Genomic DNA, 23,864 nt, shown 5'->3' on the forward strand with positions numbered 1-23,864 from the left:
TTATTTAAGAAAATAATCAAAGGTATGATTTTTAAATCTTTGAGTTTAGTCTGCTTTCAGTAAAAATAAGGCATAGGTACCAAAATAAGCAAACCTCTTTTTTTTCTTTCCTGGTTTCTGCTTATAAGATTTACAGGTATTTAAAATAAACCCATGAAAAACAGAAATACTGTCTTGGGATTGGCTAAATAGTCAGAGCAATTACCTCCAGGCTCCAGAATCCAACTGAGCTTGACTTTTGGAAATAAATTTGGCTAAGACTTCTTCCTCATCCTGTTGTATAAAGGTGTACATGAAATGATACTGACCTCTGCCAGAAACCCCAGGAATCCTATTCATTGATATATTTGTAACGGTCATGAAAGAATTAAAACAACACAGATGTGGATTAATGTGAAAAAGTAGGCAAAACACTAAATTCTCATTGTGTGGTTTCAATAGTGCAGATCCTTTAAAATACTTTGGTTTACCACAATAAGTAAAGGGTTTAAGAACATTAAGGTACCCAGAAAATAAAAGTCCACAGTTGGATAACAATAATGAAGTTTTATCATTTTAATTGAAATTAATGTAGGTTGCCATGGTGAAAATAGGTTGAAATATTTAACAATAACTGTTTTGTGCAACCCTAGAATTCAAAAACAGCAACGTAAATAAGCAAGTCTTTAACAAATCATACTTCAGATATATTTAATGTAAATGATTGCTAGAGGAAAATGTATTTTTTTTCAATGCTATGCAAAGAAGTTTTAATGGACTTGATTTTGGCAGTGAGAATCTACAACTTAGCATTAATAACTCAAATTTTTAAATATTTGCTCATAGCTCTGTTCAAGAAATACTGTTCAAGAAATACTGTTTTCAAACACTAATCATTTTAAATAAACTTTTAAAAACACATTTATGACATAAATGAGTATTAACTGTTTATTACATTTTACCTATAAAAAGTTGAACTGTTACATATACTCTTTATGGAAACAGTGCACAGTAATAAATTAAAAGATGCAACTGTTTTGGATATTTTACTGGTGGTCCTGTGTTTTCCTGCCAGCAGTGCAGCTGTTTCAGGTTTCTCAGGATAACATATAAAAAGTTGTATGTACACTGCAAGTTTATGCTTGAATTGCCAAGCCAGAGATGGTATGACTCAACTTTCCCAGAAGCAAGTTGTACCAAAATGTGATGAATCAAAACAGCTAGTTGACAGTGGTTTGTATCACAGTTATGAAAACCAGTTCTCATTTATGATGGTTTGCTTTGTAAGGCTGACACATTCTTCTGTGGTACTTGAGCTGCCATGAGTAAACAGTCATTAGACTTTGCTTTTGAGTGTCTGAGGAAAGTGAAGGAAGGTGTCACAACATTATCTGGGTTTATGGATAAAAATTACCTAGAAACTTGTATCAGGAATGGAATATTTCATTTCTAAAATACCTGTAAAAATATTACTCATTATTTGTATGTTACTAAATTCTTAGGGAAGAGAAATTAATTTTATTGCTATTTCAGGTTGATTTTTAGACTGAGGTGATTTAACACTTACTGCATTTCTCATGCATCAGTCTTAAGAGTGGACATTTTATTGCATCCTGGGAGGTAGTAAGCAGATACCTTTATGGCCATGTAGTAGATTTGGTGAATCCCTATTTAAATCCTGAGCGACCCAAGGTTTTGACAATGACAATAGCAGTAGTCTCCAAAGTAGGATATAGCTCCCTGGGGTGTGTAAGATGGGATGTAGGGAGAAAATATTAGAACTTTTATTTAAATATTTTAATCTCATCTTATAAATGTTTTAAATTATATATTATATATTTTATATTTTTGTATTATATATATTTGATATGCTTACTATATTAATATCTGTATTTTATATTACTATATAATAGTATATACTATATTAATTCCTTGTATATATAATTTTTAAACAAGTATACAGATTCTGGATATGGATGTTCAAATATTTTTACTGCTATAAATATACCATCAAAAAAGTTTGGAGATCGTTGCTCAATAAATATTAATTTCCTTTCTCCTTTCACTTCCCCCTTCACCCCTGGCAGAGAAGCAAAGAATTGCGTTAACACCTTGATTTGTGGCAATGTGAATAAATTAGAGTCAGTTCCAGGAGCTTATGCGTGTCTTACATTGACTGCTTTTTCTGTTTGGCCTTTTATATTGCCATATATTTTTTAATCACACAAGCTTATTAAACATGGATACAAATGAAAAACAGACTTGTTATTATGTTAGAAATAATAAGTTGCTCATGCATCAAGACTTTGACACACAGGAAGTCTGAATCAATGAGTAGAAAAGTTTCCAAGTTATTAAAATGTTCTGGTACCTGATTTATTCATTTGCCATAACCGTAATTCTAAGGCAGGTGAAGCTCCTTTACTTCCTGAGGCCTGAAGAAACAATATGGTTTCTCAAACTAGGCATTAAAACAAAGCTGAAATGTTTGTTTTCCTACAGTGCTGATAGTCATGCTAACAAGTTGCCCCTCTTCAGCTATCGTTGTCCCATATTTTGAGGCTTGTTTATGTACCTTTATGAAGGTAGAAAGTTTTAAAGGCTGAATAACATGTGTGTGATTGAAGAAAAATAGTGTCTAGTACAGTCTTTTGAGATCGGTTCAAGACTCTTCTGTATTTACAATTTAATTGGGACATTCTTTTGAACTTAGGTTCAGTTTCAGAGATTTCTTGGACATGTACTTTTCTAAAGTTTCCTTTAAGGAGAGAGATAATATGTTGTAATATTGAAGTAATTGTGAAGTAACTAGTATGTTCTCTTTATTATTTCTTTAGGAATTTTTTCAGAATATATTTATGTAAAACATTCAATATTTGTGTAAAATATTAGTGATAGTATTATGATATACATTTACTTTTTAAGAGTATTCCAGGAATTTGACAGAACAATGTAAATCAATTATAGAAAAAAATAAAAACCTAAAAAAAAAATCATTGCCAAAACCTTAAAAAAAAAAAAAAAGAGTATGCCAGGAAGAAGAGTAGCAGTTGGGTACACAAACAACAGCCATCAAAATAAATTAGTTATGAAAATTGAAATAGGGAATGTTTTAATAGCAAGTATTATTTTTAAAATCTCCTTGAGAGCTGTCTTTGGATCTTAATGTAATGTGTTTTATAATTTAGAATTGGTATGTTTCCTTTTAAAAGGTAATAAAACATTTATAAAGTCTGAACATTTCAATCTTAGAATTCTTTTTAACATTTGAATCAGTTTTCCTATAGCTTTTTAAAGTGTTATCAATTTATATGTGCTGTCTATATCAAAGCTACACTTTTTTTTTTTGTTTTAGGTATTTAAACCATGTCAGAGCTGCTTCTCCACAGGACATTGCTGGAGGCTATACTTCTTCACTTGCTTGTCACAGAGCACTACAGGATGCATTCAGTGGGCTTTTCTGGCAGCCCAGTTAACCTTTATTTCTCCTCTATAAGATTTGGACCTTGGAGCCAAACCAGGGAGCTAGCGAAAGTAAAGCAGACTTGTAAAATTATAGCCATATGCAGATGCACAACAATGGTACTACCACTAGAGCTGTGTTAAAGTATTTATAGAGAGAAAATTTCAGAACTAAGCCAAGTAATATAGTGGATAAATATTTGTGAAAAAGATTTATTTTTTATTCATATTTTTCTGAGAGAGATTAAAGCTGTAAGCTTCATCTGATGGAAGATGTAATTCACCTATGTATGTTTAAGGTTGACAGACTTGTAAAATCTTTTTAAAAATAAAGCTAGACTTTATATTAAGTTTTGTGGTTTTTCTCTTATTACAGTGTTTTACTTGAACACATTTAAAAATGCCATTTTGAATACGACATTTACTGTTAATATCCAAGTCTATTATTTCTTCTCATAAAATGTTCCAATTTTTTCCCCCAATGTCTTCTTAATACTAGTCCAGACAAGTGGATATTATCTCCTTCTACCAGCAGGTTGTGGCAAGTAAAACCTGACCTGTGATAATGTTGCTCTTTCAGTATTAAGAATCCAGTCCGCCGCCCCCCGCCCCCGCCTTTTTTTTTAGGGCCGCACATGCGGCATCAGTGCCTATTTTGAGCAGTGGAAAGTGAGACAAACCTTGATCAGTCTGTTACAGTTCCCAGCTGTGAGCCTCGCTTGGGCTAAACCAGAGCAGAGTATTAACCTGCTCTAATGACAGATTCAAAGAAGCAAGTAATAAAAATTTAATACTTAAAAGGCACCTTTCACCTCAAATGTGAGCTCATTTTATGATAAACCACGGAGACTGGAATGAATATATTTTAATGAAATTTCCCTATGAGTAAATTGCAGACGCTGATGTAGTTTCTGTTGAAACTTCAAAGGCTTTTTTAGTATAACCAGAATGTTGCTTACAGAGTTTGGATGTGGGTAGGATGGATATTTGTAGCATCTCAACCTTGTATGAGACATAGTTTCTCAAGGAAATTAAGGGATTTCCTATCAGATTTCCATTACAACAGATGTTAGTTTTATGAGTGGAAAGCTATGTGAAACAAGATTTGTGGTTACACAGGGTAGAATATCCATATGTAACAGCTCCATCTTATTTGACCAGGGAGGTATTAATTTCAGGAGTACATCTTCATCTTATAATCTTTGATAATTGAGAAAAACCAAGGCATCGAATAATTGAGTAGGCCAAGAACATATACACAAGTTAATAAAAAGCAAGAATCAGAACAAAAGTTTTTTATCCAAGTCTAGTTTTATATACTCTACTAGGCTGCTTACTATTTCTCATATCTATTGGTTTTCTCCAGTTGAGGATTAGCATTTTAAGTACAATCTATAAATCTGTTCAAAGAATAGTGAGAACATTGGGCTTGTGGTTAAGGATTTGCTATACTCAGCTGCCAAAGTAAATTATCCAGTCTTTAAAAAAGAAACACTATTATTTATTCTCAGTACCTTGTATAATTATTTAAATGGAATGAACTAATTAACAAAACATTTCAAAGGCTTTCAAAACTTTTTTTGTGCCTACCTTATTTTTGTGGAAATTGTCTGCACCTGATTTGGCAAATAATTTCCACGACCTTTATACATTTGTAATTATTTTCCCCTTACTATTGCCATACTTTGTTCAGTAGGCCAAATATAGAAGTTGTTAACTGACCGTATTAGATCAAAGAGAATTGTGAAAGAACCTAATGACAACAATTCACTAAATAACAGAAATATTCTGCAATGATGAAGTTATCCCCTGTCCTCCCAGTGATTTCCTCTCTCAGAGACAAAAAAACGGTACAAGTCTTTCCTCAACATGAATTTATTAAGTCTTAACATTTTACAACACTAGCACAGAAACAGCTACTGAACATTAATCTGTGTGCCAAGCGCTGTTCTTCATCCTTGGTGTATTATCTAATCTTCATAATAGTGCCAGTATTATTTCCCCATATTAACAGATGGAGAAACTAAAGCATAGAGAGGTCAAGCAACCTACCAAAAAGGTCAATACAATTTAAAAACAGCAAAGTTTGGGTTTGAATCCCAAGTGGTTCAACTGCAGAGTCCATGTTCTAGAGATGACTGTCAAACTTATAACCACCAGCTGTATAAAACCAAGTCTGAGTAGTCAAATTTCTAAAGACTTCCAGGAAATTTTATAGACAAGTTAATCTAGTTCCTAAATGGAATGTTAACTGTGTTGATATCGTTGAGAGAAGTTCTGAGAAATTCATTATGTAGAATATGATTTGACTATCGACTTTTAAGCAGATATTAATGGTAGTGAATACACATACATTGTAGTTTACTTAGTATTCCTTAATTTCTTTCAATAAATATTTGATCTAAGCTTCTCTTAGAAGTTATCTTTAGCCTGTCAACAGGTGGTAAGATAATCATTCCAAAATCTAATTAAGGTGGCAGAAAATTTGTCCAAAGTTTAACAAATTAAAAAAACTGTCTCTAAGGGGCATTCTACTATCATTTTCTAGTGGATTTACCAAGAGTTCATTTATTAGGTATCATATCAGAAAGTTTAGGATGAGCCAAATTTAAATAATGAAATAATCACACATTCATTTACCCACTCCGAGGGAAAAAGGAAGTGGGGTTAAAGTCTGATAACAGAAGCATTTAAGGATTCTGTTTTCTTTGCAATTGTATACTGCATATTTTTCCTAATAAAGGGCTGAATAAATGTATCTGACCACTTGTATGAATAAAAACATCATTTGTACTCATACTTAATATTTATACCTATCACATTGATGTACAGTACTAAGAAAAAGGTTCTTATTCCTGCTTACAAATTGATTATCTTTACCTAGAACAGAAGAAGGCAAACTACAGAACCCTGGCCAAATCTAGCTGCTTCCTGTTTTTGTATGCTCCATCAGCTAAGGTTGGTGATGACATTTTTTTAAGGTTGGAAAAAGCCAAAGAAGTTAATACTTTTTAACATGTGAAAAGCATATGAAATTAAATTTTCAGTGTCCATAAAAAGTGTTTTTGGAACACAGTGTTTATGAATTGCTATGGCTGCTTTGGGGCTGCTATGGCAGAGTTACGAAGCAACGGAGACCTTATAGCTTACAAAGCCTGAATCACAGGGGTCAGAAAGTTTGCTGACCCCTGACCTATATACACTTGGAAGGGAGGGAAGAGGAAGAAAATTAGAAGCCCCAAACTAGCAGTCCCTGGCTGAATTAGCCCCCAAGGTCTTACATAAAATAGGTTGGGTTGAATTCCAAAACAGTTTTAAGTGGCTTTAGCCTTTAGATAAGGAATGAGAATTCCAATTCATTACTTCCTTATACTTCTTACCATATATTGCCCTCACCTATTTATATTACCTGCCTAGTCTCTGAAGGCATTTGAGTTTGTAACTAATGATATAAATTAGGGGTCCTGGAGTTCCCGTCATGGTTCAGGGGAAACAAATCCGACTAGGAACCATGAGTTTTCGGGTTTGATCCCTGGCTCGCTCAGTGGGTTAAGGATCCAGCGTTGCCGTGAGCTGTGGTGTAGGTCGCAAACGTGGCTCAGATCTGGCGTTGCAGTGGCTCTAGCATAAACCGGCAGCAACAGCTCTGATTAGACTCCCAGCCTGGGAATCTCCACATGCCGAGGGTGCAGCCCTAAAAAAAAAAAAAAAAAAAGACAAAAGACTAAATAAATAAGTAAATAAATGAGGGGTCCTCAAGCTTATTCTGTGGGCCTAGGAGTAAATATTTTAGGCTTTGTGGGCCAAGAGGCAAAATTGAGGCCATTTTGTAGATAAATGAGATAAATTAGCACATTTTTTTAAATTAACTAAATTCAAAGTATAATTGAGTCCATTTTTTATAGTGCTTTTTAGAGGAGTAACATTTCCTTTAATTGGGATTCTGAATGTTTCCTATCATCAAAATGAACTGTAAATGATCAATCTTTAATGGTTATCTATAATGAGGTATTATACATTTCACCTTTAAAATTGTCTTTTCACACAGATACTACTCAAAACTGATAACAGTCTAGGAGCATGTGATTTTAACTGAGCATATACATCACTTGGAAGGCATTCGTAAAACTCAATTAGATTCTTAATCTCTTGGTATTTGCTTTTTTAGCATGTCATTACAATAACACATTAACCAGGTTTTTGTTGTTGTTGTTTTTTGCTTTTGTCTTTTTAGGGTCTCACTTGCGGCATTTGGAGGTTCCCAGGCTAGGGTCAAATCAGAGTGGTAGCTGCCGGCCTATGCCACAGCCACAGCAATGCCAGATCTGAGCCGCATCTGCTACACCACATTTCACAGCAATGACCGATCCTTAACCCACTGGGTGAGGCCAGGGATTGAACCTGCATCCTCATGGATACTAGTTGGGTTTGGGTTTGTTAACCATTGAGCCACAATGGAACTCCTACGTCAACCATTTCTAATTGAAGATATGTGGAAGTTCAATTGTAGTTAAATGGATTTCAAAATATGGTAATTTACCTGCATTTGCATGGTTCCAAAAAATACTGAACACAGAAAATAAATTCACTGCTAATTGTGTGAATTCAATTTTTTTTTTTTTTGGTCTTTTTAGGGCCACACCGACAGCATATAGAGGGAAATCTGATTTGACTTCCCAGGCTAGAAGTCAAATCAGAGCTGGTCTACTCCACAGCAACTCCAGATCGGAGCCACATCTGCAGTGAACACCACAGCTCATAGCAAACACTGGATCCTTAACCTACTGAGCGAGGCCAGGGGTCGAACCTGTGCCTCATGGATGCTAATCAGATTCGTTTCCACTTAGCCACGACTGATGGGAACTCCAGAGAATGGAAATCTTGTTTGTTTTAATTTTTGATAGCATAGGAAATGTGTAATAGAGGGTACTGTGATTCAAATGTTACTGAAATGACTACTGTAGCATGTTTCATATTAAAGTTATGACTGTCTTATAATTGTGGGTTGAAATATTTAAGAAATATTCTCAAGTATTTAGCAAAAACTAATTTCCAAAAACATTCAGTATTCTAGAAGTGGTTAAGGTTGGTTCTTAAGAAATTTCAGTCTTGGCTCTGAACCAAAAAAAAAAAAAAATGCAGTTAAGCTTTATAATTGTTAAGCAAGTCAAACATAGTTAAGCAGGAAATTCAGTCTTCATTTCTGACAAAATTCAAGGTTTTGAGGATAAAGTCCTAGAAAGCAAATGAAATATACGATTGATACTACTAGTTTAAAAAAATATGATAGATTTAAATATTTGTTGTGAGGTACTTGCTGGTGAATGATATAGTGAATAACTATAGGTTTTAAACATCTTACATTTTCATAAGCTTTGTAAATTTCTTCAACTAGATCTTTTTCTACTTCACTTTTTAAACTATCATCAGTTATAACATCTACTTCAGGTTTTACAGAATTAGTTTTCTCAACTTCTTTCAAAGTATTCACCAGTAATTGTTCCATTTTGAGTATTTAGAGGCTGATTCAAAGGGTAATTCTTTAGTAACTTCAAACTCAGCACTGACACCTCAAATACTGAGCAGTATTAATAACATCTATCCACTCATCAAGAGTGAAGAACCACTCTGACTCATTTACCTTTTTGACTACTGATGTTGCTGCCAATGTTCTCAGCTCTCTGAGCAACTGTCCTTGCCAAGAGGCTAATAGTCTTAAACAAGTTAGCTTTCTCTGGACGCATTTCTTAGACTGCCACTTTGAGATACAGTTAACGCACCATTGGTAAATGGTTTTCCTTGCTTGGCTTACAAGAGTCACTTGGAGATTACTTTGTTTGTAGCCTCACTTTCATTTTTTATTTTGTGAAGAAATTCTGCTATTATATTTCTAATTTAAATTTCTACTTTTTCTGGCAGTTGTTTTTTTGTGAGTTGGAAATACTGTTATGAGTACTTCTTTTGGAAATACATTTTATTCAAAGTATTTTAGCTCAGGTATGGTTGCTTTGTCATCTAATTCAATATCAAAAAAATTCATACTCTACTAACTGTGCCTTAAAAGCACAACATTGGACAACTACTTTTCTTGTTTTGGGATGAAGGATATTCACTAGTAATAGTAAAATGTTATAGCTTGGTAATATACATGGCACTCAAAATGCTATTGAGCTGTAACTGTGTCACTGTGGTATGTAGTGTGCTGAGCAGCAGTGTGAAATAAGAATCATATCCCATCTGTTTTGCATTTACTAAACTCTACGGTTAAACCATGAAAGCAGCCAGAGACAGTATGTAAACAAATGAGCATGGTGTGTTCCAATAAAACTTTATTTATGGACAGTGAAATTCAAATTTCATACAATTTTCATGTCATAAAATGTTATTCTTTTGACGCCTTTTCAACCATTTAAAAATGTAAGAACCAGTCCAACAGCTTAAGGATCCGATACTGTCACTGCTGTGGCTCTGGTTTGATCCCTGGCTCAGGAAATTGCCATGCCATAGGCATGGCCAAAAGAAAAAAAAAAAAAAAAAAGAGTAAAGACCATTCTTAGGTCACCTGTCATACAAAAACAGGTGGTGGGCCAGATTTGGCCTGCTGGACATAGTTTTCTATCTCTGATATAATTAATCTCATTTGTTATTACTTTTATACTGATAGTAAAGAAGTACCTATATAAAACTTAGCTATACTATTCAACTAAGAATAACCGAACAATGATTAGTGCTTTCCTAGGTAGCGCACAATTATCCCACCTTCAAAAACTATTTTCCCAACAGAAAGACGGTATTTAAACATATTTATCTGACAAAAAGTTAAATATGATTTGTAATACAGCAAGGCAAAATATAAAATGGTTCAATACTAAAATAACTGAATACTAAAATATGAAATCATACAAATGATATTTCACTACATAGAGGTCTAATGGGGAGATAGAGAAAATATTTCCAATTAAGTGATTGAAGCAATTGGTGTTTTGTCTTCTTAAAAGTCTCTATCTGTCCTCTGGCGTTTAAGAGGTGGATCATCATGAGTCTCTGTAACAAATCCAGAAAACCTATATTAGGTAAGATATTTAACATTTGAAAATACTTTTAAAAAGCATATAATATAGGCATTTAAAAGATTTTTAATATACTCAACTGATGCATGAAATAGCATTCCTGTGGATTTATTATTTTAATGAAATAGCTTTCTACTGGACTGAATAGAGTGTCATACTAAAATCTGTAACACTGTGAGCAAGTCACAATTGAATGCCAAAGGGTCTTGAACTGAAATATCTAACTAGAATTAGTTTAACCTATTTCCAAGTTTAAAAAATAATATAAAATATATATGTGGCCCAAGAATGCTTATATGAGTAATATTACAGCTTACATTTAATTTCCCAGAAGTTGCTCACCTTGATTTTCGGTCTGATTCTTGTAGAGTACAGCAGCAGGAATCTGAAAGGTGATGCATAACATTTCCTTGTTGGGGGCCACATTTCTTACTAGGTGAACTGAACTGCATGCCTCCAAGGAAACACCTAACACAGTTCCAGCTTGTTGCTGAACATCCTTAGCAGGATTAGCATCTTTGGAAAAGCTGTAACAGTGCACTATGGGAAGGAGCTCACTGCTGCATGGCTGTCCATCTAAGAGTGATTTGAAAGCACAGAGAAACTCAACTGCCTTTGCTGGCAAGTTCATGACAATGTGCACAGAGTGTTTTCTTTCTTTTGACAGTAATCCCAGTTGCTGCATTAACTCTTCTCTGACGGGTCCTTGGAGGAAGTCTTTCCCATCCAAGTTAAAGACTTTCACCTTTTGGTCCACTTTATTTAATTTACAGTTGTGCAGTAGCCATTTATGGGATTCAGGATTGAGATCATTAGCAAATACAGTGCAGTTTTTCTTTGCTGCTGGAATGGCAAAGGGCCCAACCCCAGCAAAAACATCAAATAGGACATCCCCAGGTTTGAGAAGTTCTGTGATACGGCTGTGTTCTGTGGAGAGACGAGGATTCCAATAGACTTTAGAAAAATCAAATTCATAGGTGTAGTTGTTTTCTCGAACCTGAAAAAGGTATTATGCTTTTGGTTAAACTGCTTAGTCTCAAATTCCAGTAACTGATATTGGATGGAGGTACCCCGGCACATACACACATTTAAATTTACTACTATTAAGAGCAAAGAACAGTGCATTTAAAGGCATTTTAGGGAGCTCCCATCATGGCTCAGCAGTTAGTGAATCTGACTACCATCCATGAAGACATGGGTTCTATCTCTGGCCTCGATTAGTGGGTTAAGGATCTGGCATTGCTGTGAGCTGTGGTATAGGTCGCAGCTGTAGCTCTGATTCAATCCCTAGCCTGGGAACCTCCATGTGCTGTGGGTGCGGCCCTAAAAAGACAAAATAAATAAATAAATAAAGTACTTTAATTAGAATTCTGATGTTTATATTTGAGCCCTGTTAATATCTTTAGACTTTTTCATGAGGAAAGTCATCTCTTCAAAGCCAAATGGCTCTCTATTTCATCTTAAAGGGCTGTGAAGTGATTCCCCAATCACATTAGGAATTTTTCAGATAAGACAACTGTCTGGCTTAGGTATATTCTCTCTCTTAGTTACATTCTCTTATGTCATCTGATAGGGAAAAAAAAAAACCCTGTATTTTCAAACAACATACTACACTTATCTTCATGATGGGTACCTAAGTTGCAGACAGCACTTCCACACAGCAAACAAGCTTTCTTCATTAGTTTTCAGTTTATCAGAGGGAGGCATGACAGATGTCATGTGCCATTGAATTTTGAGGTGTTTTGCTATGTTTTTAGACTTAACAGTTTTCATGTCTATAAATTAAAGCCAGTGTATAGAACAAATCATTCCCCTATTTTCTCCTTTCTCTAATCTGAGTTTTCATGGATAAACTAAATATATACAATGAAGCTAACTAACTCTTGAGCAAAATTAAGACTTTGTAGCAATTTCTTTTGGGACTATCATAAACATGATAGAATATAGAAAACAAAACTAAAATTACAGTTGTGGAATATGACCTCACCCATCATCTTAAACCCCTTATTTTAATGGCTGAAGAATCAAAGGCCAGAAAGTTCTATGTTCTATAAATGTGATAGATATCATCTGTATTCTCTTTTCATGAACCTTAATTCCAAATTTACACATATATTTTTTTCCTCCCAATCACATCAGATGCCCTGGCCACATTATTAAAGTTCCAGAGTTGGAAATGTTTATTCATGATTCTGCCAACTAAAAGTCTTTCTAGGTATATAACCTAGTAGGTTTAACTATGTCTTGGGATGCTTTTCCTGAAATCCTTCTACTCACCTTTAAGCTCTTTAATGTGAAATACAGATCTACCTTAAAAAAATCAGATTCTAAGTGTCTCTCTGGTTTTAGCTAATCTTTGATATCTCACTCAATATTACTTTTCAAGCAGATTCACTCAGGAATCCTTTTACCTCATAATATACACACATAGTACTTAAATTCTGCATGAGCTCCTATAGTTAATGTGATTCTGTTTGGAGCAAAGATGTTATACTGAGTTTTTACATTTATTTGATAGTATAAATATTAGATATAAAATGTCCTAAGAACAAACTTTAGTTTACTTAGGAAATCAATCCAAGGCATTTATACAATGATAGAAGTTTCTTAGAACTGTAGATCTTCTCTCTGAGAAGAATGATACTACCTGCTACCCTAAGCGTCACTACCAAGTAAAGAACATGAACAGTATTCAGTCAGGGTACGTCTCAGTGTCAGCTGAGATAAACACTGTTATTACCAAAGGATTCACATTGATATCTTGTTGCCATAACAGACCTCATACATTATACACAAGCATTGGGCAGTGGAGGTTTAATATTCAGGCAAAGACTGTGCATGGTCTCTGGAGACAGAAGCCTGGCTCCAAACACCCTGCTCAGTCACTCCTTATAAGTCCATCTGCATAAAGAGAATATTAATAACAACAGCCATTATCTTGTGGGTTTCTGGGATTTGTTATAATTAAAGCTTTTAGCTCAGGACTTAACAGTAAGGGTGTAGGTATTTTAACGTTTTGACACTATTTAATTCTGTCAAAATATTACACTTAAAATACTCACACTAAGACATCAGGGGTCCAGAATCTTAAAAAATAATTATTTTGCATAAATTCTCTCCTGAGTTTTATTTAAAAAGTCCTGTTTAAAGATACGTCTAAGGAGTTCCCATTGTGGCTTAGCCAGTTATGAACCTTCATGAGGATGCGGGTTTGATCCCTAGCCTCACTCACTGGGTTAAGGATCTGGTGTTGCTGTGAGCTGTGGTGTAGGTTGTAGACATGGCTCAGATCCTGCATTGCTGTGGCTGTGGTGTAGGCCAGTAGCTGCAGCTCTGATTCGACCCCTAGCCCGGGAACATGCATATGCTGCAGGTGTGGCCCTAAAAAGGGAAAAAAAAAAAAAAAAAAAGGATATGTCTAGGAGTTTTCACTGTGGTGCAATGGGTTAAGAATCCAACTGCAGTGGCTCAGGTTGCTGCAGAGGTGTGGGTAGGTTTGATCCCCAGCCCAGAGCAGTAAGTTAAAGGATCCAGTGTTGCCTCAGCTGCAGCTTAAGGTTGCAGCTGTGGGTTGGATTCAGTCCCCAGCCTGGGAATTTCTGTATGCCTCAGGTGCAGCCATAAAATTAAAAACAAAAATTTAATAAAAAAATAAATAAAAAGATATGTCTAACATTTTAGGAGTAGCTTTTGCTATTCAAACTTTTGTCAAGTGGTGGAGCGAGTTTAACTTATTTCCTAGTTTAGGTACAAAATTTCACATACTGTTAACATGTAATTATCTAAGACTTTTAGCTTTAAAAAGTTTATTATACCTAACACTCCAGAGGATTTTGGAGATGGAGGATGAGATACTAGTTTATACCAGGAATCTATTCCTACATATTTTATTTTTTTCTTTGAAATAATTTTTCTTATAAAAGAAATATGTGGTTAAGTAGGAAAGTATAAAGATAACTTTATACTTTAACTTTATAAATTATAATTGGTCATCAGTAACTACAAATAAAAATATGGTCACTATTAACATTCTGAGGTATATGTGTATTTACATATTCAAAATTATCATAGTTAAAATGGAACTATTATATATACTGTTCTACAACTTATTTTTTGTCACTTAATATGTCAATGGACAATTTATTTTAAGTGTGGAGCTAAATAATCTTTAATGATGGAGTATTCCACTGTGGTATTATATAAGAATTTAATCAGTTCTCTACTGATGACATTTAGATTGTTTCTATTCCTTTATTTATTTTATTATTACTTTTTTCCAAATTATATCCTTGAGATAACTTCCTATAAATGAAATGCCTGGTCAAACGATGTATCTATTCAAAATTGCAAAATACATTTATTACCATACACTCTTCCTGACTTAATTTGCACTCCCATAATACTATATGTAAATGCTCACTCACATTTCACATACTTATCAATATTGGTATTATAAATATTCTTCACCTTTGTCATTTACTCTGATTTTAGACATTGATCTTGATACACACTGTATTAGGAGACAATAAAATACTCTATACCTTGGTCATCATATTCTCCTCCCCAGAAAGTACTTCCATTTGGAAATTTCGGTAGGTATTATCAATATTATTGATTTTATTTACTGCTGAGGTGATTCCTGGATTTTTGTCAATTGTTACTTGGCCTAAAAGAAAAGAATTCATAATAAGTAGCAAACATGAAATGAATATGAACTCTATTTTCTTTTGGTTTATAGACAAAAACTGTATCCTAGTATGTGTAAAGATTCAACAGATTACTAAAGTTAATGTCTGACAGCCCGCAACACAGATACACCAAAAATGTGTGGGTACCTTTCTAAAGAAAAATTTTTGAGGAGTTTTGGTCTAATGTTTTTCACTTAATCTCCTTAAATTTATCAATACAACGATAAGCAAACAGGTAGACCATAGGGAATTGGTCTATAGAATAGAAGAGATGGAAGGACTATGGGAACAATAGAAGAGATGGAAGGACTATGGGAACAAATGACCTTAGAAAATGCCAGCCTGTCCCCACCGGCCTCAAACCAAATGTCTGTTTTATTGTGTATCTGAAACCTACACCCTGGAAATATATATCAGCAAAAATAATGTTTTCAAATAAAAGGAACATAGATTCTTTAGTTTTATCTAAATAAAACATTCATTTACTTAAATTGTTCTTTATGTCAAATATGTGCCACAGCAGAAAAAGCTACAAAGATAAAATACACCAAAAATTGTACACTGATGCCCTTTAATCAAAGTCTACTTTTTTTGGTGAGCACTTAAAAAAGTATCTATATGCTATCTCATTGTAGAAGGAAAGATAACTTGATTTGTAAGTTAGTAAAAGTACTCCATTATACAAATATGCTTAAATGCAATCAGAATTTGTCCAATTTCTCTGATAATTAGATACTTGATTTAGAACATGATAATATCAACAAACTCTTGTCAATCATTATTCTTATCTTATTCTGTTTCATGCATCAGAACTCAGTCTTAAAGATATATAAATGTACCATAAATGAGGAAAGAAAAAAAACCTGTCCTGAAGATCTATAGTAAAAGCTTTAAAATTACCCCTTTATAGAAATGTTTCATTTTTAATATATGAGTTTCTCTTTATGAAAAAGTTTATAAAATAAAGTGCTCAAAGGAATGTTTGAGTTAGAATAGGCAATGACTCATAGGAAAACCTAGACTTGACATTTATACCCAGTCATAATTATAAGGATTTGCTTAAGTATTTATTATGTTATCATTATGCATTATCAGCCCCCTTTATCAATAAAAACCAAGGAAATGCCTAATAGCATATCTCTGAAATCCTACCCATGCAAAATACTGAGCACTACATTTTAAAGCTGAAAATAATTCCCACAAGTTCTGACAAATACTCTACATTAAAAAAAAAATTAATCCTGGAGAATTCACAGACATTAAATATTTACATGAGGATTAGTGCAATTGTGATTAGTCTTCTGCTTCTATCTTATCCCAACGAATAAAAGACCCAGGCTTAAATTCTGGGCTACAGAGGTACAGCATACACAGCATTGTTTCTCTAAGGCTAGAAGCACTAAAAAACAATGTGTGGTACCTGACATAAACAAGTTCAATTAATTGATCAATGAAAATATGAGTAAACAGTGTCTTGCCCTTTTGACTTAAACATGCAAATTTATGAAACCTTGTATTCAACATAGTCCTAAAGTTTTAATAAGTCCTGGCTACCAAAATGACAAGCTGCCAAAGAATTCTACCAAAGCAAGTGATTCAAGTTTTTACTTCTATGCATTGTATACACAAAAGCTTAAACTGATATTTAGAGCTTGCTATGACTCTGGAAAAGGTATTCCAAGATGGCCCTCAAAAGAGAGAGTATGCAGCTAAGATCCAACTTAAAATGTCCTGCTCTTATAATTCAGCATTAAAATTTTTTAAAACTAAAATTAGAACTTGCTCATTGCTTTCTAATATGTGAGTATCACTAAGACACACCTACCAATTAAATGCTTGTAAGGTAGCTGATGATCTCGAAGGTTCAGGTGGGCGATGTGTCCGACTCGGCTAAACCCTGAAGTCACATCTTGACCTTCAGGGAGCACGGCTCTCAATATTTCTTCTGATTTAAAGTTTTCATAAGTTAGTTCCAAATTATATTTAGATATCTGTGGACTGACATTTAGTTGCTTTAAAATACTGAGTTCTTCTTTCTCGAAGGAATCACTGGTAAAGATTTTATAGGGATCCAACATAATTAGTCTACTTTCTTCATCTTCTGGATCTTCAATCACACGTTTGATGCCTGGGCGCTGCAGTGCTGCCTTTTTAAGGGACCGCATCAATTTATTGACTATTTCTTTCCTCACTTTAAGCACTGGGATGGTGACTGTTTTTTTAAAAGCTGCTCTATCGAGTTTTGTCATTCCTCGAACATCAGAGGGTGGTGAAAACAATTCAGAGTCTCTCCGATTTGTTTCTATTTCAGGCATGGTTGAGAATCTTTTTCTTTGATCCAACGAGAAAATATCAGGTGTCCTGTTAGGTTTCTGTATCAATGACACCCAAGCTAGTGGAATCGATGATTCTGATTCAGTTATTCCACAGCTTTCCACTTTGAGATGTCTTCTTGAGAATCCAAATCCAAATGGCCTCCATAAGATCCTAAAAAAAAAGTATTTTTTAAAACAAATACCATAAAGCTACACACTAACTTAACATGTTCACAATAAGTTTGGGGAATAAAATTTTAAATTGTTTTAAATAATGGGTGAATGCTGATGATTAAAACTTTTAGTGGTGTGTGAGAAGAATACTATCATTTCCAGGACAGGATGACCTTTAATGGTGGTAAATAATAAAAGTGCACCTTCTACCCATGTGTTGCCAGGACTAGGGCTTTGTGATCCATCACCCTTCGTTCAGTCAATGGACCTTCCCAACCACAATTTTCTATAGAACATGTTTGGGATTGGAAGGCTGAAGTTTAAGAATCACCACTAAATGAAATGGTCACAATATTTATGACCTTACCAATGGCAATATTTAAAAGGAAATTCTTGTGGATTCCTATTAGGTCAGGTGCTTTACATACATTATCAATCCTTGAGAGGTGTGCGTGGTATCACATTCTCATTTTGTAAATGAGTAAACTAAAGCTCAAGGGTAGGTTAATTGGCCCAAATTCCCGTTCCTGCCAAGTGGCTGAGCAAGGATTAAATTCCAGGGCCTGGTATTCTTAATATACTTCTATGTTGTCTTCGAAGTTTTACTGCCACAACTCCTGCCCATAACTAGAGGTTTCAGTATTTTGAGGATGAGGCCTGTTAAGTGTTATACTCATATTCCATTAACAGTATCAGTTATTCATTTTGTTACCGAAGAAGTAACTGTAAAAGGAAAGGGTCCCGTCTGGTAACCCTATAAAGCAACTGTCAAAATTTATAGCCAGGGTTCAAATTGGGTCTAGCAGGTAAACAGATGTGTAATTTACTTTGGGTAAATTACTTGATGTGAGTCTCGGCTTTACATGTGTAAAAATATGGCTAAAGTTCTATCAGAAAGCTTTTGAAAAGATGAAAGAGACTCCACACTCCCTGGTACTGTACTCAGACCTAGGCTTGGCAGGGCACCCGGGCGGTGGGTGACCTCGCCTAGGCAGCGCAAAGCGGAAAGCCGCCCTGAGCTGACCGGTACCGACAACACGCCCTCAGCCCCTTCGAAATATCAAAGGTGTAGCGGCCACCATCTCATCAACGTCACCATCCCATTTACCGGCGTCGCTCAGCAGCTGCCTCCCAGACCAACCCCTCACCTCATGCTCTGCTGCGGCTCGGAAATGGGTCGCCGACGGAGAGGCGGGCCCTCGATGACAACATCAATGTTCGTCGCCGAAGGGCGAGCGTCATCAGATCGCGTCGATTACCTTCTTCCTTCCCCGCCCTAGTGAGGTATAGGCACCCGGAAGGGCCGGGAATGCAGCCCCGCCTCTGGCGCGACTCTGGCCGGGAGAGCAGTGGTGGTAGCTGGTAGATGGACTGGGTCGTCGGCCAGCAAGCAGCATGGAGGCGCCGTGGGGGACCATCAGTGCGGAGCCGGGCTGGTTTGTCTCTACCCAGCAGATAGAAGAAGCAGAGGCGGAAGAGTTAAGCCCGTTGCTAAGCAACGTAAGTTAGCACAACTCGAGTCCCGGCACTTTTCTGATGTTCCTGCCAAATACGACGGAGAAAAGAAAGGGGAAGGCGAAGGGAGGAGGAAGAGGCTTAGGGCATGGGGCCCAAAGGCAGCAGCCGAGATTCCGAGATCTGGCGGACTTAATGAGTGTCATAGGAGCCTAACCTGTGCTAGAAAGAACAGCTGAAGTAGAGGTGCAGGCTCAGGTGAAGAGGTGCAGCGGCGAGTTGGAGGCTGGTGACCCCACTTAAAGGAGTAGCCCCAGGATTATGTAACTCCCTGCTGTTTTTTAGCATCTTTGTTGGTTTCTCGGCTTCTCGTTTCCTTCACCAGTCGTTTGAGCTTTGTGCAAGAGTCACAAGATTTTTCTTTTCCCAGCTTAGTCACTGGGGACCTGTAAATAACTTAATGCAGAGATCCTTAATGGTGAAGGAGTAGAGGTGGCCTGATAGTAGGTACATAGTACTTCCCTTGACCCTAAAGCCTGTGCACTCAACTTTTAACTTAAGTCAGTTTCTAGGACTTTGTTCCCAAATACTGTTTTAGTATTCCATACTGTTTAGTATTCCATAGTGTCCTCGCCAGAGCAACGTGAATCGCTATTTACTGTATCATCATTGTCAGGTGTTCCTGACCATCCTTCCCGTTGGGCAGACTTAATTCATTAAGTATATAAATAGAGATTAATTTTGCTGTCCTAGTCATTGAGGAGCAGCAGAAGTCTACAGTAACCCCATGCTGATTCAGGGATTCTTCAGTAATCATGTGAGCTTGGGGCCATGTTCCTGCTCTCTGTCCCCACCCCCATTTTACCCTATCTTCATCTTTTGCAGTCACAAGGTTAGTCATGACTTTTCAGAAGCCGACCTGGTTTCTGTGCTTGGAGTTGATTTTCCTAGGAAACCAAATTCCTGGTGCTGCACTAAGGGGAGGTGAGGAGGGAAGGAAAGGAAACCAGTGCTGGGTTGCTGGTTGAGCCCCTGGTATGTCACATCATGTGTCTGGTTTGCAGATATCCTCCATTGTCTGTCATTTCTTGATGAAATTTGAACCTCACCATTCAAACATTTGACTCTATTAAATTTGTGTGCTTACAGGAACTTCACAGACAGGGATCCCCAGGTGTTTCATTTGGTTTCTCAGTGTTTAATTTGATGAATGCCATCATGGGAAGTGGCATCCTTGGCTTAGCTTATGTTATGGCTCACACTGGCATTCTTGGATTTAGGTGAGTTATTTTCTTATTTTACCATTACTTTTTTCCCCCCTTAATTTTGATAGTTCAAAATAAGCAAAGAGATAGGCTGCAGAAGCTGGTACTATACAATTTCTAGTTATTTCTGGGCTTTTAACATTTTCTTCTTAACTTTTATATTGCTGCTAGTCTGTAGCTTGGAGGGATGCTACATAACCTGTATTTTTTTTTATCCAAAGTGTAGCTAATTTTAAAAAATGGAAACTTGATCCACACATTTATAACCTTAAGAAGTGGCTTATTTGTTGTGTTAAGTTGGCCAAAGTAAATCAGAGTTTATCAGCCATGCAGATTAATAATAAATAGCAATTTTGTGAGTGCAAATAAAGGACATAATCTTTTCATTTCTCCCCAACTCCTTTCTTCTTACTGTTAAGTAGTCTTGTTTCATCCTCTGAGGCTGGACATATATTCAGTTATTCATCTTTTAAGTCTCAGCTCATATTCCATTTGTATATTTGTTCTTTAATTATAATATATTGTAATAATTTGTTTGCAAGTTAGGTTCCCCACTAAACTCTGAAATCCTTTAGGACTATACCTTATCCTTAGCATCTAGCACCATGCTTAATAGAATGAATGAACAAGTTTGTTTTGTCAGCAGAAGCAGACCTCTTTTTCTAGGAAACTTAAGATACGTAGAGAGTTTCATTTAGGTTCATTTTTGCTCTTATTTTGAATTAAAAAAACTATTTTTATTGCCATACCTGTAGCATATGGAAGTTGCTAGGTTAGGGGTCAAATCAGAGCTGCAGCTGCTGGCCTATGCCACAGCCACAGCAACACCAGATCTGAGCCACCTCTGCGACCTAAACACCCGCAGCTTGCGGCAACACCTGAATCAGATCCTTAACCCACTGAGCGAATCTAATATGCATCCTCACAGAGGCAACTTGGGGTCCTTAACCCACTGAGCCACAATGGGAACTCCTTGTTTTGATTTTCTTGATTAGCAAACCAATTTTAAGTAACCCAACTTGCTTTTATTATGGAATATATTCACAAACTTTCATAGTTTTAAAACTTCAAACCTGTGTGACACCTTAGGCAAGACATTATCAGAGGATTTATATTTTAGTCCCCTTTGAAAAATTATATTTTAAAATCCATAAAGGGTCTTATATGTAGATGTGTACTACTGAATGTGTGCTTGCTGAATCCTATCACAGTTTCCATTTTGTGATGTCAAACTGTTATTTTGTCAGGTTTCCTGAGTCAGTTGACAAGTGTACTTTCACTTCTCTGTTCTGTTACTTATTAGCAAGTATTAAGTAGACTACAACCATAGTATTTCTTCAGCTTGGAGGGGACTCCACTGGGGACAGCTTTCTAGAAGCTTGTTCTACCAGTATCTTCCTGAGAATAAGTAGGGGGCTATGCATGTTGTTTCTGTTCACACTTTTGGTGAGAGGACCTCAATTATTACATTGCACATTTTCCAAATGGCATCGTTAGAAATGTGTTAACTGCATGTTTCTGGTTTAGTTTGGTGAGTGTGTGGGTTTAACAGATGCTAGGAATTGCAGTGTTAATTCACAATTATAGGTGAAGGTATGCTAAAGAGGTATACATCATTGGAAGGACAAGAAACGAAGAAAGGAAAAAGAAGACAATGATATTTAACAACTGAAATGTCCCTTTAGACTTAGAATAAGGAGAGATAATAAAAGGGATACATTGCAAAATAATTGGCTGAGCCAGCAGACAGCAGACAAGAGGGCTAAAGAAGGAAATTTGTTTTAAGTGAAGTTTTTTTCTGATTTTTTAAAAAATTTCAAAGCAGTATATTTTCATTTGAATAAATTTTGGTGAATACAGAAAGTATCTTCTTATTTTCTTTAATGATCATAATCCAACTACTCAGAGACAGTCCCTGTGAATATTTGGATGTGAAAAAAATTTTGTCCTTGTATTTATGATAGCATAAATAAGAAACCTTTGGGGGATTTGACCATGAATTCTTTTACATTTTAGTTTGTTGCTGCTGATGGTTGCTCTGCTGGCTTCTTACTCAGTTCATCTCCTGCTTAGTATGTGTATTCAGACTGGTGAGTAAAATACTGTGCTGATTCATTTGATGAAGCAGCTCTTTAAGACTTTAAGAGCTCTTTAAGACTGCATGCATTGGATTGGCTGGCTCCAATCTGAGTTCCAGCAGGCATACATCATTATTAGGTAGGTGGTTGAAGTAGAGAATTTCAAAAGGTCTGGATGGATAGACCCAGTCCTACGGGGGAATATCCCAGGACAGAATGGGTGGAGGACACTAGCATTCTTACCCGCCTTTCTCTACGACAAAGGACATGGTTTTCTGGGTTAAAGTAGATTAAAGGAAACACCTACAAGGTGTTTAAAGGATCCAGACCTTGTGTTATGGGGAAGTAATAGATAAGCGTTCGTTTGGATCACATTTCTCCTAGAGTGATCATTTCCTCAAAAACACCTCCCCAGGAGTTCCCGTCGTGGCACAGTGGTTAACGAATCCGACTAGGAACCATGAGGTTGCGGGTTCGGTCCCTGCCCTTGCTCAGTGGGTTAACGATCCTCCGGCGTTGCCGTGAGCTGTGGTGTAGGTTGCAGACACGGCTCCTCGGATCCCGCGCTGTGGCTCTGACGTAGGCCAGTGGCTACAGCTCTGATTCGACCCCTAGCCTGGGAACCTCCGTATGCCGTGGGAGTGGCCCAAAGATATAGCAAAAAGACAAAAAAAACCAAAAACAAACAAACAAAAAAAACACCTCCCCAGATCTATTACTGCCTTCTTTGCTCCCCACCCTGATTCCTGTTTTTATATATAAAAATATATATAATTTTTAAATTATGTTTTCCATTTTGGGAACTTTATTGTGCAATCCAGTCATGTATTAAATAAGTTATTTTACATTGCAATAAATAAAAGTATATGAATTACAGAATAGCTTTCACAAGGTTTTTCTTTTGGCATTAACAAATACTCTGTGCCCATCATTCCTGGTCTTTTTATCTGTCAGGTCTTTTCTGTCTTTGCATTAGCTTAGTTATGATGGTAAAATCATGAGTTTAATTCTTATGTCGGTGGGTTCACTTTGCTCTGTCTGATCTTATAGTTTTCAGACTTTAAGAAGCAGGAGAGATACATAAAATAAATAAAAATGAGATTATTCTGGCTGAAACAGGTGAGAGAAGCCCACAGGTATTTCTGTTGTATTTTAAGATTCTTCAAAACATAATTCTAAATCCACAGTTATATAGTCTAATGTAATCTATGAATCAAACACACCTGCAGATCTTTCTATAAACAGAAGTTTCTAAGCCTCAGGGATTTTAATTCCAAGAACCTGATGTGGGATTCAAGATTAGGTTTTCAAAAGTTGTCCAGCTGACTCTTATGCAAAACTGATTTAGGATCCACAGTTTATAGCTGTAACTTGTGCT

The 23,864-nt window shown here is 35.9% G+C and overlaps 3 protein-coding genes across 7 annotated transcripts in view; 2 read left to right on the forward strand and 1 right to left on the reverse strand.

Annotated features, from left to right (window-relative positions):
- Nucleotides 1-3,791, forward strand: part of MNAT1 (menage a trois homolog 1, cyclin H assembly factor (Xenopus laevis)) — a 217,802-nt gene extending 214,011 nt beyond the window's left edge. For 2 of the 3 annotated variants that reach the window (XR_002336325.1, XM_021064673.1), the window contains one exon: nt 3,335-3,791. Coding sequence is in view for 2 of the 3 variants with exons in the window: in XM_021064673.1 (XP_020920332.1) it covers nt 3,335-3,455 (121 nt within the window). In the remaining variant the exon portion in view is untranslated. The remainder of the gene's footprint in view (nt 1-3,334) is intronic. The other variant, NM_001166316.1, reaches the window with a different exon arrangement.
- On the reverse strand, nt 5,301-18,955 carry TRMT5 (tRNA methyltransferase 5). Of its 2 annotated transcripts, none has more exons than XM_003121846.4 (5): nt 18,837-18,955; nt 17,025-17,686; nt 15,053-15,177; nt 10,854-11,508; nt 5,301-10,485 (listed from the first exon to the last, which is right to left on the reverse strand). In XM_003121846.4, exons 1-5 carry the CDS (start codon nt 18,839-18,841, stop codon nt 10,433-10,435), a joined length of 1,500 nt encoding a protein of 499 aa, XP_003121894.4. In that variant the 5' UTR covers nt 18,842-18,955; the 3' UTR covers nt 5,301-10,432. The 2 variants fall into 2 exon arrangements, with proteins under 2 accessions (XP_003121894.4, XP_013848928.2); XM_013993474.2 differs by having other exon boundaries at nt 18,797-18,877.
- Nucleotides 19,032-23,864, forward strand: part of SLC38A6 (solute carrier family 38 member 6) — a 65,178-nt gene continuing 60,345 nt past the window's right edge. The window contains 3 exon segments of one of the 2 annotated variants that reach the window (NM_001267849.1): nt 19,032-19,188; nt 20,293-20,423; nt 22,425-22,498. In NM_001267849.1, coding sequence (NP_001254778.1) covers nt 19,084-19,188; nt 20,293-20,423; nt 22,425-22,498 — 310 coding nt within the window. In that variant the 5' untranslated portion in view covers nt 19,032-19,083. 2 annotated transcript variants of the gene reach the window in all.

The sequence above is a fragment of the Sus scrofa genome, chromosome 1 (genome assembly GCF_000003025.6).
Source record: "Sus scrofa isolate TJ Tabasco breed Duroc chromosome 1, Sscrofa11.1, whole genome shotgun sequence".
Lineage (NCBI taxonomy): Eukaryota > Metazoa > Chordata > Mammalia > Artiodactyla > Suidae > Sus > Sus scrofa.